Source organism: Eutrigla gurnardus (genome assembly GCF_963514095.1).
Source record: "Eutrigla gurnardus genome assembly, chromosome: 16".
NCBI classification, from domain to species: Eukaryota; Metazoa; Chordata; class Actinopteri; order Perciformes; family Triglidae; genus Eutrigla; species Eutrigla gurnardus.
In genome coordinates, this window is record NC_139927.1 from 21,717,623 (window position 1) to 21,733,798 (window position 16,176).

General features: G+C 43.8%; 1 protein-coding gene across 6 annotated transcripts in view; it reads right to left on the reverse strand.

The window, feature by feature from the left end:
- nrxn3b (neurexin 3b) overlaps window positions 1-16,176 on the reverse strand; it is a 278,223-nt gene that overhangs the window by 215,317 nt on the left and 46,730 nt on the right. For 4 of the 6 annotated variants that reach the window (XM_084031042.1, XM_084031041.1, XM_084031040.1 and 1 more), the window contains exons 4-5: window positions 1,838-2,139; window positions 423-446 (exon numbers count right to left, since the gene is read on the reverse strand). In XM_084031042.1, coding sequence (XP_083887168.1) covers window positions 423-446; window positions 1,838-2,139 — 326 coding nt within the window. Of the gene's footprint in view, window positions 1-401; window positions 447-1,837; window positions 2,140-16,176 lie in introns of all 6 variants that reach the window. The other 2 variants (XM_084031037.1, XM_084031039.1) reach the window with 2 other exon arrangements.

Below are 16,176 nucleotides of genomic sequence, written 5' to 3' on the forward strand. Positions count from 1 at the left end.
TTGTGGCAAGCTTCTGTCAGTTCTGGACGACAGTCCTCACAAAAAATGGGGACTTTTTGTGTGAAAAAAAATTAAATAAAAAGTAAGTTGCCTTGGAAATGGCAAAGAATTACATTTTTACTTGTAAATCTGCAGTTATGTGGAAGAAACATAGAGAAAAAAGTAAAAGCCAAAGTGAAAAAGAAAGGGGATGGGGGATTGTGGGGTAAAGAAGGAGGTTGTTGGCAGGTCAGGGAGGAAATTGAGAAGAAGCGAAGAAAGAATTGCCTGGTAATACAAACCCATCTCCTCATTTTTTGATAAGAGTGTCTAGGATGGAACTCAAAGAGAACGAATAAAAGAAGAGAGGGGAAGGGGACACACGGCAAACCCAAAAAAAAGACAATAAGAATGATATCTACCAGACAATGTAGTTTGTTTACCATAGCGTGTCCAATGCCTGATTGCTTTCCAGAAAAAGGGGAAGAAAGGAAATCAAAAGAATAGTGAACAAAAAAGGTTGTTAATAAGGATGGACAGAAAACAAAAACCAAAAGCAACGATGGAGAATTAGGATGTTAGTTAGTACATTAGTTGGTTAGATATTGGTTAGTAGTAAAATTAAATAAAAAAATGACTTTAACCATGGATGAGTTAGTATTGGGGTGAAAAAAACACTGCAGGGTTTGTCAGAGATATTGCTGCAGTGACAAAGTGGCAGCGTACCATCCTCGCCTAATCTACACCACGAACAAACACAGAGATAGGTGCTGCAAGATACATATGTACGTATGTACATGTATATATGTAGGTAGGATGGCTTGAACCCCAACAAAACGTGTAGTGTTTGTTTCACTCTTAGTCTAACAAAGAGCTCCTTTCAAAGAGGACAGGAAATGATAGTGAAAGAAAGACGAATCTGTAAAAAAGAAAGAACAGAAGCAGGCAAGCAGCCCTTGGCTCTTAGCTTCTAACCTACTAAACACGGATGGGATTTCCACCGACAACCATTGAGCAACCTGTGGGGCAGAAGCTTACTGTCAGGGAGGGTCAGGAAATCAGCACTTACTTGTTGTGCTGCTCTGAGAGCAACACTGAATACTGTCTCACCTTGTAGACTAACCAGAGGTCGACCAATGCACAACTCCATACTTTGCTCTTGGACCACCTCCATAGGGCACTGGCTCTCACTATAATCCTGCTATCTTTCTACAGCCTCCACCCGACTGTGATACAATTTTAAATTGCGTTAAAAAATGGTAAACGACATGCAGATGCACATCTTTGATAGGAATGTATTTCTATCTATAAAATGCACCACGATCATCTGAGCTATAAATACTGCATTAATGGACGGCTCAAAAGCAAACACTCTCTGCCGGGCTTTAAAGTCCACAAGCATAAAAACGCTTTCTGAAAGCGGGGAGATAGCGACTCGCCTGATGGAAGTGTCAGCTTAGAGGAGAGGGAAGCAAAATAGAATTATCAGATAACTTTAATTTGAGGACACAGGGAACTCAAGTTCAATACGCCGATAAACAGGACAGAAGGAAATAATGCTTCCTCAGCTATGCGTCAGAGAAAGAACTGCTTTGCCCCGTTTCACTTGAACTATTAACTACTCGTTAAGCAGAAAAAGAATTGAACAATGAAATCAAATGAAATAGAATTCATGTAATTGTAAAGAGAAAAGTATAATGACATCGATCTCAATAATGTATCTGAACTGTGGCGATGGAATGACAACCAATCAGAAGACGGTTGGGCTCTCTCTCAAAGCTTCTGGAAGCAGGTAATCTAAAGCAAGAAGAAGTCCACCTGTCTCCAAACTCCGTCCATCACTTCTCCCCCCGATTACCTGTCTCAGGTTGCGTGTCACTTTGATGTCGTGCCAAGCGTTGTCATTGAATTTGCCATTGACCGGCTCGACGATGGCCTCAAAGGCTCCGGAGCCCAGATTGATGACGAGGGAGACGGCCCCATCTTTTAGCGCAAGGTTGACATAATCGGCGGATTTCCCCGTGTGGAGGAGGAGGCCGTTACGTTGCCAGGTCTTGAAGGACAGCGTGATCTCGTCGCTGCTGCTCTGAATGGGATTCTGCGACAGGTCGTAGCAGAAGTACTCCGAGCCACGGAAGGTGGCCACGTTCTCCTCCCGCGCTGAAACAACAAGGGAACAATCCAGATGTTACATTCAGGAGCAATCGATCTTTTGATGACAGTCAGAGAAGGGGAGACATACATTTTTATCACCATTATATTTTTCTATCCTCATGAGTTATGTACGCTGTACATCTACTACAGCCAACCGTCATCCTGCAGTTCATTATCCCCTCATTTAAAACATGAAATGAGGCCGGCTTCAGTGTTCCTCGCATCAAGCATCAAGCATGATGCCTCAGTAAATATCACAACTACTGTATGCAGCAGAGAAGGGTACACCAAGCAAAGACATACACACACACACACACACACACACACACACACACACAAAAGGCACTGCTCACCATAATTACAGCTATGATAATCCCATCATTCAGTTCAGATCATAAAATCCTATCTGTACGACCGTGGGTTTAGGTTTCGCATACAGCCTCTAGACAGACCGACTACTTATGATGGAACACTATTCCCCGCTAATGGTGTGCATAAATCAAACTTAGACTGATTTTACAGTTTTATATCACTCCACTGTTGCAAAGTGACTTCCTGAGCTCATTTTTTAGATCCACACAGAGAGTAAGGTGAGACAGCTCCAGACGGAAAAGGGGGGTTGAAGGAAAGAGAACACTCCACAAGACAGAAGGAGTGGATCAGGGGGATGTGCTTTCTATGATGTGTGATGAAATAACTGACACTTATTCTGTTGCCTCTCCACACTCAAGCCACCACGACTGATCTGAATCTATTAGAGACAAGGTCAGATGCACTGACGATTTTATTACCCCTTAAGTTAAGTTGGATATAGCACCACGGACTCAGACTGGATGATTCCTCCTCCAAGAACACCTTTCACAAACCGTAACCTAGAGGAAAATACCCAGCCCAAGTACCAAACCGCCTCACTGCTGTGGCACTTAGTAACAGTAACAGTAACCATGTCATTAGCTGCCCAGAGTAAACTTCAATGTGACATTTCATTTCCTCTGCGTCCTGCATTTCTTTGTTTGTGCTCTCAGAAGTCACGGGGGCCACGAGCGAAGGGAGAAAAGGAGACGCAAAAGCAAGAAGAGAGAGAAAGCATCCGGCTGCAGGCTGTACAGCTTCAGCTTGTTATTTTGGATCAGGCTATATGTAAACATGAAGGAGCTGGAAGAAAGATACAGAGGGAGGGAAATGAGCGCATTGAGAGAGAAACAAAAGGGAAGTGGAGTGGGGCTGAGGGATGATGGGGTGCCGGTTTCAGGCATGGACAAATTCCCCCCTCGGCATCAAACTCACGTCTCTGCACAACATAGAGACAAGAGGAAACACTATGGGAGGCAACAAAGGCCCTGTGAAAGCCCTCATCTATGTGCCAGGGGAATAAACTGAGAGCCATTATTATCACTGGGACAGCGATGCAACACACAGAGGCAACACAATATACACTGAAGAATCAAACATCCATCCTCACGATTTCTTGCACATGATCTAAAAAAATTGCATATAATATTGTTTGTGCATAATTATCTTGGGCACCAAGCACAATTAAGTTGCAAGTTCCAGTTCCATCATTCTTCTCAATGATATACACACACACACACACACACACACACACACACACACACACACAAACACACACACACACACACACACACACACACACACACACACACACACACACACACACACACACACACATGCATATATACAGTAAGCTGCCATTATATTTCAGCAATGTTTAAATTTTAAGTAGGTATCTAGCTGCTTGGCTTTATTGGACATCTATTGGACAAGTATGGGACAAAACCCTGTGGGACTCCAAAGCCCATTGTAACAATGTTGGTTAGAAAACTTAAGATGCTTGACACAAATGGCATCTTTCAAATCATTTAAGATTACTCATGAAACGCATTGATAGATGTAGAATATAATCACACCAAAATAGTGGGAAATGCTGTCACCAGCATTAAAGACCATTCAAGTACATAAATGAAATTTAACCTCAGTATTTAACCTATTCTATGTATTAAGGAGCAGTAAGTGCACAAATAAAATAAAGCAGTAAATCCCCCAGAGAAAAGGACACTTCGACATATGGATACGGAGTGGGGGGGCTTTAGCTCAGGAGGTAGAGTGGGTTGGCTGGGAACCACATGATTGCCGGTTCCATACCCAGCTCCTCCTAGCTGAGTGCCTGGTGTCCCTGAGCAAGACACCTCACCCTATTTGCTCCTGACGCCCTGCGTTGTTGACTCCGCCGTCAGTGTGTGAATGTGTGTATGAATGGGTGATTGTCAGTCATGTAAAGCGCTTTGGAGAAAAGCGCTATATAAATGAGACCATTTTTATTTACCATTTCTCTTTGGGATGGCTAATGGGGCATTAGCATTTTGTAAAGATACCCATGCTTCCCAAAGGACCTGCCGTTAGTGATCCCAAGACTTAGGCAACAACGGCCGTCAGTAAGGCAACATTTTCATTTGTCAAATACTTTGGTTTGGTTTGTGACCAAATACCTGCAACAGCAATGGTATTCCCATTGGCCCAGTGAAGCATTAGCACGTTAGCATTGTCATTGTGAGCATGTTAGCATGGCGATGCTGGCTGGTATGCCAATGTTTGTCTTTAGCCTGGCCTGTATGTTCCCGAACTTCTCTGGTGGGACGGAAAGATGGCCCTTATTTCCCTGATGTTGAATTTTCAACATGATGTTTTAGCCATATAATCTGCCCAGAGAATTCACCTACACCTACCATTTTCTTTCCATTTGTATTTGAGGCATAAAGAGACTGTAATGTCTTTCGTTGTGCAACCCCTTCCTTGTACGATGACAATTAATGAGCCCTCAACCTGAACCTTGATATTACTTTGCCTGCAGTTTCTGTATTAACTGCAAACTAACAAGACGTGTGAAAGTTGGTTCTTTGTGTACTAATAGGCCCTAAAATAATTGCACCTTTTAGCAGCTAAAAATGTCTTTTTAATACTGCATTTCCTACTTAACTTGCAATGTCCAATTTAAATCTTATTCCTTACTGTGTATTTCCCTATAATACTGAGGCAAAAGGCTACCACTCTAATGTTTGCTTGACTCCCTGTATGTGTGTTAATTATAATTCCGCAATTAAAAAGTTGCTGTGGAGCTGTAAAGACTATCAATAAAACATTGCTGTTATGAATAATAGAGGGAGCAAAGTGATATGATGTAATATTTGTGCAGCTCAGCAATATTTAACCCGTGGTAAGTGTATACGAATCCATAAAAACCAGGGGAGATGTGTTGCCTGTTGAGACATGTTCAGTGCAGATCTGTGGCTTTCCAATCGATCACATAGCAGGGTCATCTTCCCTTATTTTCGCCATAGTCATCAATACTCCATCTGTGTGCTGCCTGGCCCAGCAGCATCTGGGGGCTGGGGGTTTCGATTTCAAAATCCACTGGAAGCAATTATCTCCTTCATTATCATCTCCCATTCTCTTCCGCTTCCCCCTCGCCATACACACCCATGCTGCCTGATCCGGCTCTCCAGTCTGACCCCGAGGGCCTCCGAGCAGCGAGCACCTTCACCTTACAGAGCTCTGGGTCTCAACCTCCTCAAGATCCCCACCGGCTGTCACACCGTCCCCTAACACTGAGGAGGCCCGGGGCTTAACGTGTGAAGAGAAATCAGATGAGTTTAATGATGAGGATTAGAGACAGGATGTATATGGTTATTGTGGAAAAAACACTGACTTTAGCTGCTACAGCTGTGAGGCTGCCAAGCCCATAAGCTCACTGCACACAGACGCTAGCTGGCCGACTAACACTCATGCCAGTCCCAAGGAGACGTGTTCTCTCTGGTGAAGCTAACTCAATCTGTGCTGACATCCAACACATCCACTGCATGTTTTCACTACATTTGCAGATAAACAAGCCTGAAGTTCCAGACCTAAACATAGAAAGCTCCGTTCTGCTTTTAGCTGTTGGTTTGTTTGACACCCTGAGGGCTGAAGTCATCCCAGGTTCCTGTGTCATCCCACACGATGCATTTAACCAAACCCTTCTCATCCTTTCTTTTTTGTTCTATGTCATATCCATTCTCTTGTCCCTCCCTCTCCAAAGTGAGACATTTGCATCACTTTCTAAGATCACTTAAAGCAGCACGAACGTAAACAATGTGCTTCCCTGCTTCCCGACATCCAGCTAGCACCAACGATGCAACTTTGCTGCTTAAAGCTCAATGGTGAGCCACAACACGTCAAGGCAATTTGGAGCATCACGGCTGATGTTTCTGTTCAACGGCAGGCAGTACGGGCTTATGTTGGGGATGTGTTCCATGGTGATATGTAACCGGACAATTACTAGCAATGTACTGGAGCAACAATTAAACTCAACCCAGGATACAAGACGGGTATTGTTAGCACAGAGAAAATGTTGTTCGTCAGTGACATATTTACAAGCCAAAAGCATAAGCATGTCATATATATATATATATATATATATATAGACGTGACGTGACACAGCTGAGAGGCTGAAGTGAATTTCCACCCTGACTCTTTTCTCATCTCGTGTTTCGTATAACCTTGTGAAGCCGAGGCGGACAACCTGTCTGAGACTGTCTTTTACATCTGCACGCACAGACTGAGGAGGGAGGGAGAGTGACAAAGAGAGAGACAAAAGAGAGAGACAAACATAAACAGATGTGACACAGAGGAAGCAAAAGAGTCTAGAACAAAGGGAATCGGGGTGAGAGGGAGGCAGAGACAGCTACAGAGAAAGAGGAAAGAAGAGAGACGGGGAGAATAAAGCAGAGAGAGTTGGGGGGACGGGGGAGGCGAGGGCAGGTCCTGGAGAACTAGAGTGGCAGACAGGGGGAAGAGAGACAGAGGTACTTCCAATGGCTCTCCAGAGAGACCAAGTGACAGTGTGTTAAGACAAGCGGCGAAGAAACGTCCCTGTGGCTTGTGATTCAAACACTGATAAACCTTATTACTACACCTGATAACAGAGCACACCACCCAATCCCCCTCTCTCTCCCCCTTCACCTCCCTCAAAGCACACAAATACCACCATCGTTCAAATCCTCTCTCTGAGTTTTACAGTCAGAAGATTTCTGCAAAAAATCCCAATGGAAGGCTTTTAAATGAGTAAGTAGGAACTGCAATTTCAAAGATTCATATGAAAATACCATGATATTCAATGATGTTCAAAAAACTATCATCTCTTATACTACAAGCTCATCATATTGCAATATTTACTGAGTCCATAAAGTACAACAGTCTCAGAGAGAAATGAGGCAGACTTATTGTGGTAGACATGCCGGGGGGTCAGCTTCTAGATCGCATGTGGCACAGTCACACCAGTGTGGATACCTCCTGTAGACTGGTCATTTTACTGACTGACCTGCACGAAAGCAGGTCAACAAGATGAATTTGGGTGTCAGGTGTTTAATAGGCGTGTGAAGGCTCAACCCAGTGAACTTGTCTGAGGAACTCAGGGGACAAAGAGGACAAAGAGGGATGTGTTCTTAGCCACTCAGTCTGTACAGCTCCCTGGATGACGTAGACGTCCGTCACTCCAACACTTTGGACCCGAGTACAAAACATTCCCATGAAATTCAGCACAGACTCATTTTGATTATTCCCTGACTTCCACTTAGCTGCCGTCATGAGGGCGTCAGGCTGAGTGGAGACGAGCGGCGTCCCCCGGGACAGTGAGGTCAGGAGGTGGAGACAAAGAGCTGCCGCTCAGTCAGACCGTTCCCAGCAGCCTTTAGGTCTTTTAGTCTTTTAGCTTTTTTATCGTTAATATTTATTTTAACTGTGTAACTGACAGCAGGTGAAACTGCTAATTATTAATTACCCCGTTTACTGTAAAACTTCACAGAGACTAACAGCTAGTCCAGTGTTGAATATTAAAATTGTCAATTGTCACAATCACACAGAAAGTTAGGATTTTATACTATAAATACATATATATATATATATATATATATATATATATATGTATTTGAGAATTCATTTTGTACAGGTAAATGTCATTCTGGAATGTGTCTGCATTAGTAGAGATATGTCCACAGGTTCCCTTCTGCCTACTGGCTGTGATAAGCTAGTCACTGTTCCCTTCTGTGGGATTTTTCAGTGTGAGTGCGTTTGTTTGTTTGTGTGTGTGTGTGTGTGTGTGTGTGTGTGTGTGTGTGTGTGTGTGTGTGTGTGTGTGTGTCACTGAATCTCCTTATTGGCTGCTGATGGTGGAGTGAGTAATGAGGTTTGGAGTGACAACAGGGGGAATGTTGTGAAGGGCGCTGGTGAACAATGGAGGGATGGGGGAGATGGGGGTGGGGGGGGGGGGGGGGGGGGGGAGATGGTGGGAGATGGGGGCAGGTGCCCGAGGTCCAATCCCATCAACTGGGGAAATTGTGCGGAGCGAATACTGGAGTGAGGATGTGGAGGTGGAGGAGGTTTTCCAACGGAGACAGACAGATGTGGTGATTGCGCTCCTTCTACTAATACTGGACAATTGAGTGTAAACGGGAATCTTCTCAATCTCCACAATGCCAAATAAACTAGAATTATTCTTTTTGTTTCTATTTGTTTTGGAGCGATTTACCACCAATTGTTTCAGTAGGAATACAGAGAAACCTGCTCAAAATCAGTGTTTGTTTGAAGCTGCCAGAGTTGAAATGCCAACTGGATTCAGTGAGAAGAATCAGTTTGTTGAATTCCTGCAGAGTGATGTGTGTGTGTGTGTGTGTGTGTGTGTGTGTGTGTGTGTGTGTGTGTGTGTGTGTGTGTGTGTGTGTGTGTGTGTGTGTGTGTGTGTGTGAACAAATAAACTGCCTTTTCAATCAAAGTCGACCGCTGCATGAAATTAACAACAGATTTACAAAAGCATGCCACTAATTATGTAATGTCATCTCTATATAAGGTTGTCCAACTCATAACTTTCACTTATCGTCACTATACAGAGATCCAGTATAAAGAGGACCAGTGGTCTACATACAGGACTATGTAGAGGACTATATACAGGATTATGTAGAGGACTATATACAGGACTATGTAGAGGACTATAAACAGGACTATGTAGAGGACTATATACAGGACTATGTAGAGGACTATAAACAGGACTATGTAGAGGACTATATACAGGACTATGTAGAGGACTATATACAGGATTATGTAGAGGACTATATACAGGATTATGTAGAGGACTATATACAGGACTATGTAGAGGACTATATACAGGACTATGTAGAGGACTATATACAGGATTATGTAGAGGACTATATACAGGACTATGTAGAGGACTATATACAGGACTATGTAGAGGACTATATACAGGACTATGTAGAGGACTATATACAGGATTATGTAGAGGACTATATACAGGATTATGTAAAGGACTATATACAGGATTATGTAGAGGACTATATACAGGATTATGTAGAGGACTATATACAGGACTATGTAGAGGACTATATACAGGACTATGTAGAGGACTATATACAGGACTATGTAGAGGACTATATACTGGATTATGTAGAGGACTATAAAGCGGACTGTGTAGAAGGAATTTACAATGGGATGTAATGTTGAATTAATAGTAGAACGGAAACATTATTTATTTTAAAAGAGAATCTGAAAATGGTGAGCGTGACATGGAAGTGGGGTCAGTGCTGTGGAAATGTACATTGTGATAATTACATTATGTTTCTTTCTACAACAATCATACACAGATAAATAACTGGACAGGTTTTGAGTTGCATATAACTCACATTTTATGAGTAGTTTTGACAAGATAGTTTCTCATTTGTAGTGCACACATTTAGGTTACTTCTTTGTCGTTTATGCTCTTTTACTTTCAGTCATTTAAGCTATTTCATTGTCTTTGAAATGAAACGTATTCTTCTGAGTTCCCAGTTCCGGGGGAGGTGCTGTCCTGCCAACCAAAGCAGGCTGAGCTCAATCTGCTTCACAGTATGTACTGATTGCTGCTGAGTGGACCATCCCATGGGCTTCCTGCCTCATGGGGAGGGGCAATGGTTAAGGATTTAACTGTTAAACGATATTTCAGTGGAAATGATTATAGTAATATTGATGATTATTTTTACGTTTTTACAATTATTTTTATGTCTTTGTCAATCCCCTGTTAGTCTAAAATGGCCTGATCAGCCACAGTGAACCCTCCTGTTTCAGTCGTCGTCTTTAGTCTGTCCTGAGCTACGTTATATTTACTTTAAGTTAAGTTCGGTTTAGTTGACCTATGAGGCCCTGAACTTTATAATATAATTTGTAAATGGATCCATTTCATTTTTTTGTTAATAAAACTATATTTTTCAGAAATATCCCGGACGACCCGCTCCCAGCGAGCCACACCTTGCTGCTCCTACCAGCTTAGCCCTTATTTGAATATCGGCTTCTATGTGAGAAATGAGGGTTCAACGATTCGTCCAAGGATGCTTCCACGTGTGGGCGCTGGGGATCGACACAGCTGCATTTGGAAAATTGTGGGAACCTGAGAAAAGCCAGCAAGATACGCATTCGACCCCTATTATCATATCTGCTCTCATTATCTGGCTGGCTTAGTGCCTGCTTTAGTCTGCCTTATCCAAGACTTAGGAGTCAGTCACGACATGATCAAGTTCATTTTATTCATTCATTCATTTAGACTGCTTTGCAGCAGGGCTAAGATGGTCAAGCATAACGTTTGAAAATGAAATACCAAAAACAAAAGGTGTTTCATAGCTATGGGAAGTGAAATGCAGAAACAGTCAGCCCTTTGGAAAATAGAGAGATCTGAGGCAAGTCCACGGGTGAATACGACTTCAAAATCAACCCTCAGTTCTGATGACATCACTGAATCTTTAGTTGTCTGGTTTCCAGCTTTCAGTGTGCGTTTCTACTGTCATGCATTGACTGAATGAGTGTACACTGCAGAGCATTCAAGAGTCCTTGAGTGGCTTCCTTTTTTTAAAATGGCTGTGGAGTACAATATGAAGGAGTCAGCCGCGGTCGGTATTATTCCGTCAACAATCAAAGGATCTCTGACAGTGTGTCTCCTGAATGCCGACTCTTGCATCAGCCTGACAGCTGCCATCCAGAGCCAAAATGGGAAGTGACGGCAGGCAGCGTTGAATGGCTTTCATATTCCCCTCCATTGTGCACAACAGTCTCTTGATCCACTTGCATCACTCTACATCGGCGTGGGATTCTTTTTGTTTCCATCCGGTTGCCTGACACGTTATATGTTTTACCATCAACGTCTTCTTCTGTGTATGTGATCCAAATCATTTCATGACTTTAAGCCACAGACAATGGATGTATATTGTGTTGGACAACCTACATGATTTGCTGTGAACGTTTAACGGTGAACAGCCTGTCAATAATGGGAATGTTTGCATGTGTGTGTGTGTGTGTGTGTGTGTGTGTGTGTGTGTGTGTACACACGTTTGCTGCATTGTTTGTATATGTGAGTGGAGGTTTGATCCAGAGTCACCGGGAGGCGGGGCTTTCCCCGGAGCCTGTCAATCATCCAGAGTGGCGTCGCCTTATTGGCTATTATCTGCGCTGTCAGAAGGCCGGCCGTGCCTCCATCTCGCCACATCCGTCTCTGTCAGTTCACACGGCGCTGTGGAGCGGGCCGTGGAGCATGAAGCTGCATGCTGCTGTTATCATTACTTTTAGTGACATAGCTGTTTCAGCCCAGGACTCCATCAATAACTGTCACCTCTGGGACTACGGCTAATTAAAAATATTCTTCTATTGGATTAATAAGAGGACTACTTCATTTGAACATTCTGCCTCATTTTCTACAACTGATGTTTCTAATACTTTATCAGTTAAATTACTGTTGAGCTTGAAGCAGAAACTGCAAGCTTTGAACACAGCAGTAAGACACCAGGCATCTTTAAAGGCTTGCACACTAATAACTGTCATTTTATGTGCTCTTTTGAGCCGTGCACACATTTAATTTGATGGGTGACAGTCTTTCTACGTCTTCTGTGTTTGGTTCGCTGGTATGCGTGTTGCTTACTTTAACACAGTTTCTAAATGTGTAATGCTGCATGGGAGATACGAGCGACATAAAACACATGTGCAATTACCGCTGTGAGCTTGATGTGAAGGTTTTACAGCAGTTACTACTTATAGAACATCCACTATGTGCTGAAGTCTACAAATGACAAACTAAATGGTCGTTAAAATAACAAGCTGGATAGCACAATACACACAGGTTTGTAGATTGGTTGTAGATTGATCCCATTGCTATAAGACAGGCATTAAGGAGTAAGGGATGAATAAAGGGCTCCACTTCAATCTTAAACAGAATCGGTTGTAATGACAGTGAAGCATGGAAAACTATGGTTTTTAGCCTAAATGTTACTTTTGGTTTAATTATTTTTTCAGATTATAATACTGTGGATGATTATCTCTATGGCCTTGAAACCATGAAAAATACGTCAGCTGTCATTTCATTATTTTGCACTGAGATGTTTTGGTACTTTTTTTCAATGTGACCTTTATTTTGAAATTTGAACGAGAATAAAACAATTAAAGGATTTGCACTTAAGCCGACCGACCTACCAGTGCACATTTTGTTTTCTTTTTTAAATGACATTAAAAAAATATGATTTTTGTTTAAAAAAAAATGTGATCTTTGTTTAAAACGGCATAACTCAGAAAGTCTAAACTAATGAGAGGAGAGAGAGGCCAAGTCCCTCTCCTGCACTCGCAACAGATTAGCACACATTCCAAGTCGAAGCTGAGGCCATCTAATATTTATTACCTCTATAACATACTCTCCTGTGTACTGCCAGAACATTTAGCTGCGAGCAGGAAAGCGAGGGGTTAAAAGGGGAACAGCGGTGCCATAAAAGGGACAATGAAATAAACATGACTCACCGTGAAAGAGCCCTTAAAGCCAATATAATCTGGATGGCAGGGAAGAGCAGGGAGCCAAAGGCAGTTAAGGACTAACTAAGACCCCTTCTCACAGCCAACCGCATCAAGTGCTATTTTTAAGACGGGGTGAGTGCAATTTGGCTACTTTATTGTCCACTTAGACACCGTGACTATACGTTTAGGTGTACTGACAGACATGGGTGATGAAGACATTCTTGTATTATACAATTTCACAAATACATGTAGAGTACAAGAAATGTCTTGGATAGTGGACGTGAATTTGGGATGAAGCTGCAGACAACTCGGGGAAACGATGAGCTTAGCAAGAATGAGGCAGAAAACCCATCGCTGTAGCTTTAAATCCAGCTGGAACCAGTTGTAGCCTGTAGCCAAAACAATATGAGACTCTCGCTCTTCGCGTGAGTGTGTGTGTGTGTGTGAGTGTGTGTGTGAGTGTGTGTGTGTGTGTGTGTGTGAGTGTGGGTGTGAGTGTGTGTGTGTGTGTGTGTGTGTGTGTGTGTTAGAGTGTGAGTGTGCGTGTGTGTGTGTGTGTGTGAGTGTGTGTGTGTGTGTGTGTGTGAGTGTGTGTGTGTGTGTGTTAGAGTGTGAGTGTGCGTGTGTGTGTGTGTGTGAGTGTGTGTGTGTGTGTGTGTGAGTGTGTGTGTGTGTGTGAGTGTGTGTGTGAGTGTATGAAGGTAAATCGATGTCAAAACACTTAGAAAGACGCGCAGCAGCGTGTGTGTGAACGCATGGTTATTTGTTATGCGTGCGTGCGTGCGTGCGTTGTCGTGCGCAGGTTGTATGTCACGCGTAACAAGAAGCTGCGTACATATGAAGCAGCGTGCGCACGTCTGTCTGTCACTGTTTGACAAATGTTGTTACGCGTTCACACGCACGTGCGGTCGCAGATTCTGATGCTGCGCGGCCGGAATTGATCTGCTGTGCGCACCTACTCCGCGTAACTTGAACGCGTAATGTAGTTGGCCTGTTCATTTCAGTCAACCAGGGGAGGCAACTACATTACACGCTTATGTTACGCGGAGTAGTTGCGTGTGAACGCGTAACAACATTTGTCAAACAGTGAGAGACAGACGTGCGCACGCTGCTTCATATGTACGCAGCTTCTTGTTACGCGTGACAGAGTCTGCGCACGTCGTTTCCGCGTACATGTGAGCGCCTGACAAAAATGTTCAATTATCTTCATGCGAGCGTTAATGCGTGCGTTCACTAAAAAACGCATGAATGTTACGCGTAGTTACTCCGCGTAATGTGATCACAGGCGTGCAGCAGCCATCACGCGTGAACGTGCGCGTGAACGCGTGACCATTATAAGTCAATGAGGAAACTACATTACACGTCAGGCGCTGTGTGCTGCACAGGCGTCTAAGCACGCGGGTGTGACGCGTTCAGTTGATAGTTGCGCAAGTAATATGAAACGATTCTGACGCCATAGTGAGTGTGGGTGTGTGTGTGTGTGTGAGTGTGTGTGTGTGTGTGTGTGTGTGTGTTAGAGTGTGTGTGTGTGAGTGTGAGTGTGTGTGTGTGTGTGTGTGTGTGTGTTAGAGTGTGTGCAGGAATTGCAACGATGTTCTCCTTCCAGAGATAAGAGTAACGATGGATTACTCTCCCTTTTCTTCTCTTTCTCCTTTTAACCTTTAACTGCTGATTGCAAACTTTCCTCGCTGCTGTGGTCATACACACGGTACACTTACAGTATAGGAAATAATATAGGAAATAAGCGAAATAATACACATAGACGAGCACTTAGACGCAGAGCGGTAATCTTGCCATATGTTGGCGACATACAGCTACACCAATCACGCAGCACGTGCACGCCCTCCGTCACGTGGCAGCAACACTCATGCTGGAGGCCGGCTGCCGTGTGCCTGGATGCTTCCATTTTCACTCTGGATCCTGCACTTTCCACCTCTCTCTCCTCCATGCCGTCCCTTTCCTTCCACTCCTACGCCACATATGTTTTCTTGAATAGTGTGCACAGCGCGGCTCCAGGGGATGGGGGAGGGTTTTAAGCCTTCCTTCTCGCTTCCTGAGCTTGGCGTGGCTGAAGCGAACTCAGCGGCTCCAGCGTTCCCCAGCCTCCCCGCAGCTTTTCTAAAATTAGCAGAGGATCCACCACAGCCTCTCCGGGGAGAAGCAGGACAACATGTCTGCAGTTTCGTGGAATCATCCAGGCCTTCATGCCTCCCTCATGTTAGGTCAGAGTTATTTATGGTATGTGAAAGCTTTGTCCTGCATGCACCGAGCTCTTGCATGCATGCCAAGATCATGCATATGCACACAAAAGTACATGTGTGGGTTTGTTTTATGAAAGCTTCGATCCTGTCTAGGCTGCACTCAAATCAACAGTGACTAGAATGTGTGGAGAGAACGATGGTACTAGATCATATCCAAGCCTCTCAGGGTAACCAGTAACAGGCCATGTTGAGCTGTCTGCTGAATGAACTGCGAGGGCTCGTCCCTGCTTGTGCACGGTACGTACAACAGCAGGTGGTGCACAGAACAAAGGTCATGACCCTGCAAGCATCTACCTGGGAGTCTTCAGCATGAATTAAGTGAAGGAAAAAAATAGCAAGGGGGGCTATTTTCTCACCCCTGACCGTCTTAATTGGTGGAAGAACTTCCCTATGGTGAAGAGGCACACACACATGGAGAGATGGATTTGATACTTGCACACAAAATTGTAAATGCAAATGGAAAAAGAAAAACCTGACACAGGTATATGCAAACCCAGACACACTCAGTGCCAGGCTGCCGTCTCGCTGGGAAGTCAATAACATTATCCCCTCTCTATCTTGGCGACAGTTATTAGTCTGGAGAGCCAAATGGCTCTCTTCAATGACACTCTGGAGATGACGGGATAAATCATCACCAGGAGAGGAGGAGTGTGTGTGGAGGAGTGACAGGGAATAAGAATAAGAATAGGAGAGGAAGAGAGAACATATACACTCAGACTGAGATGTAGAGATGCTTACGTCGGACTGGTATGACTTCATATTTTTGTGAAATAGAGACGACATAAAGACAAGTTTTTCTGAGCGCATGAAGCGATGTTCAGCTTCACAAAAGCTAGCTCTTTCTAAGCGCTGTCCCCCCCGAGCCTCTCGGCCCCACCCCTCCCTCCCCTCTGTCACACTCTCTCTAGTCTCCCTTTTG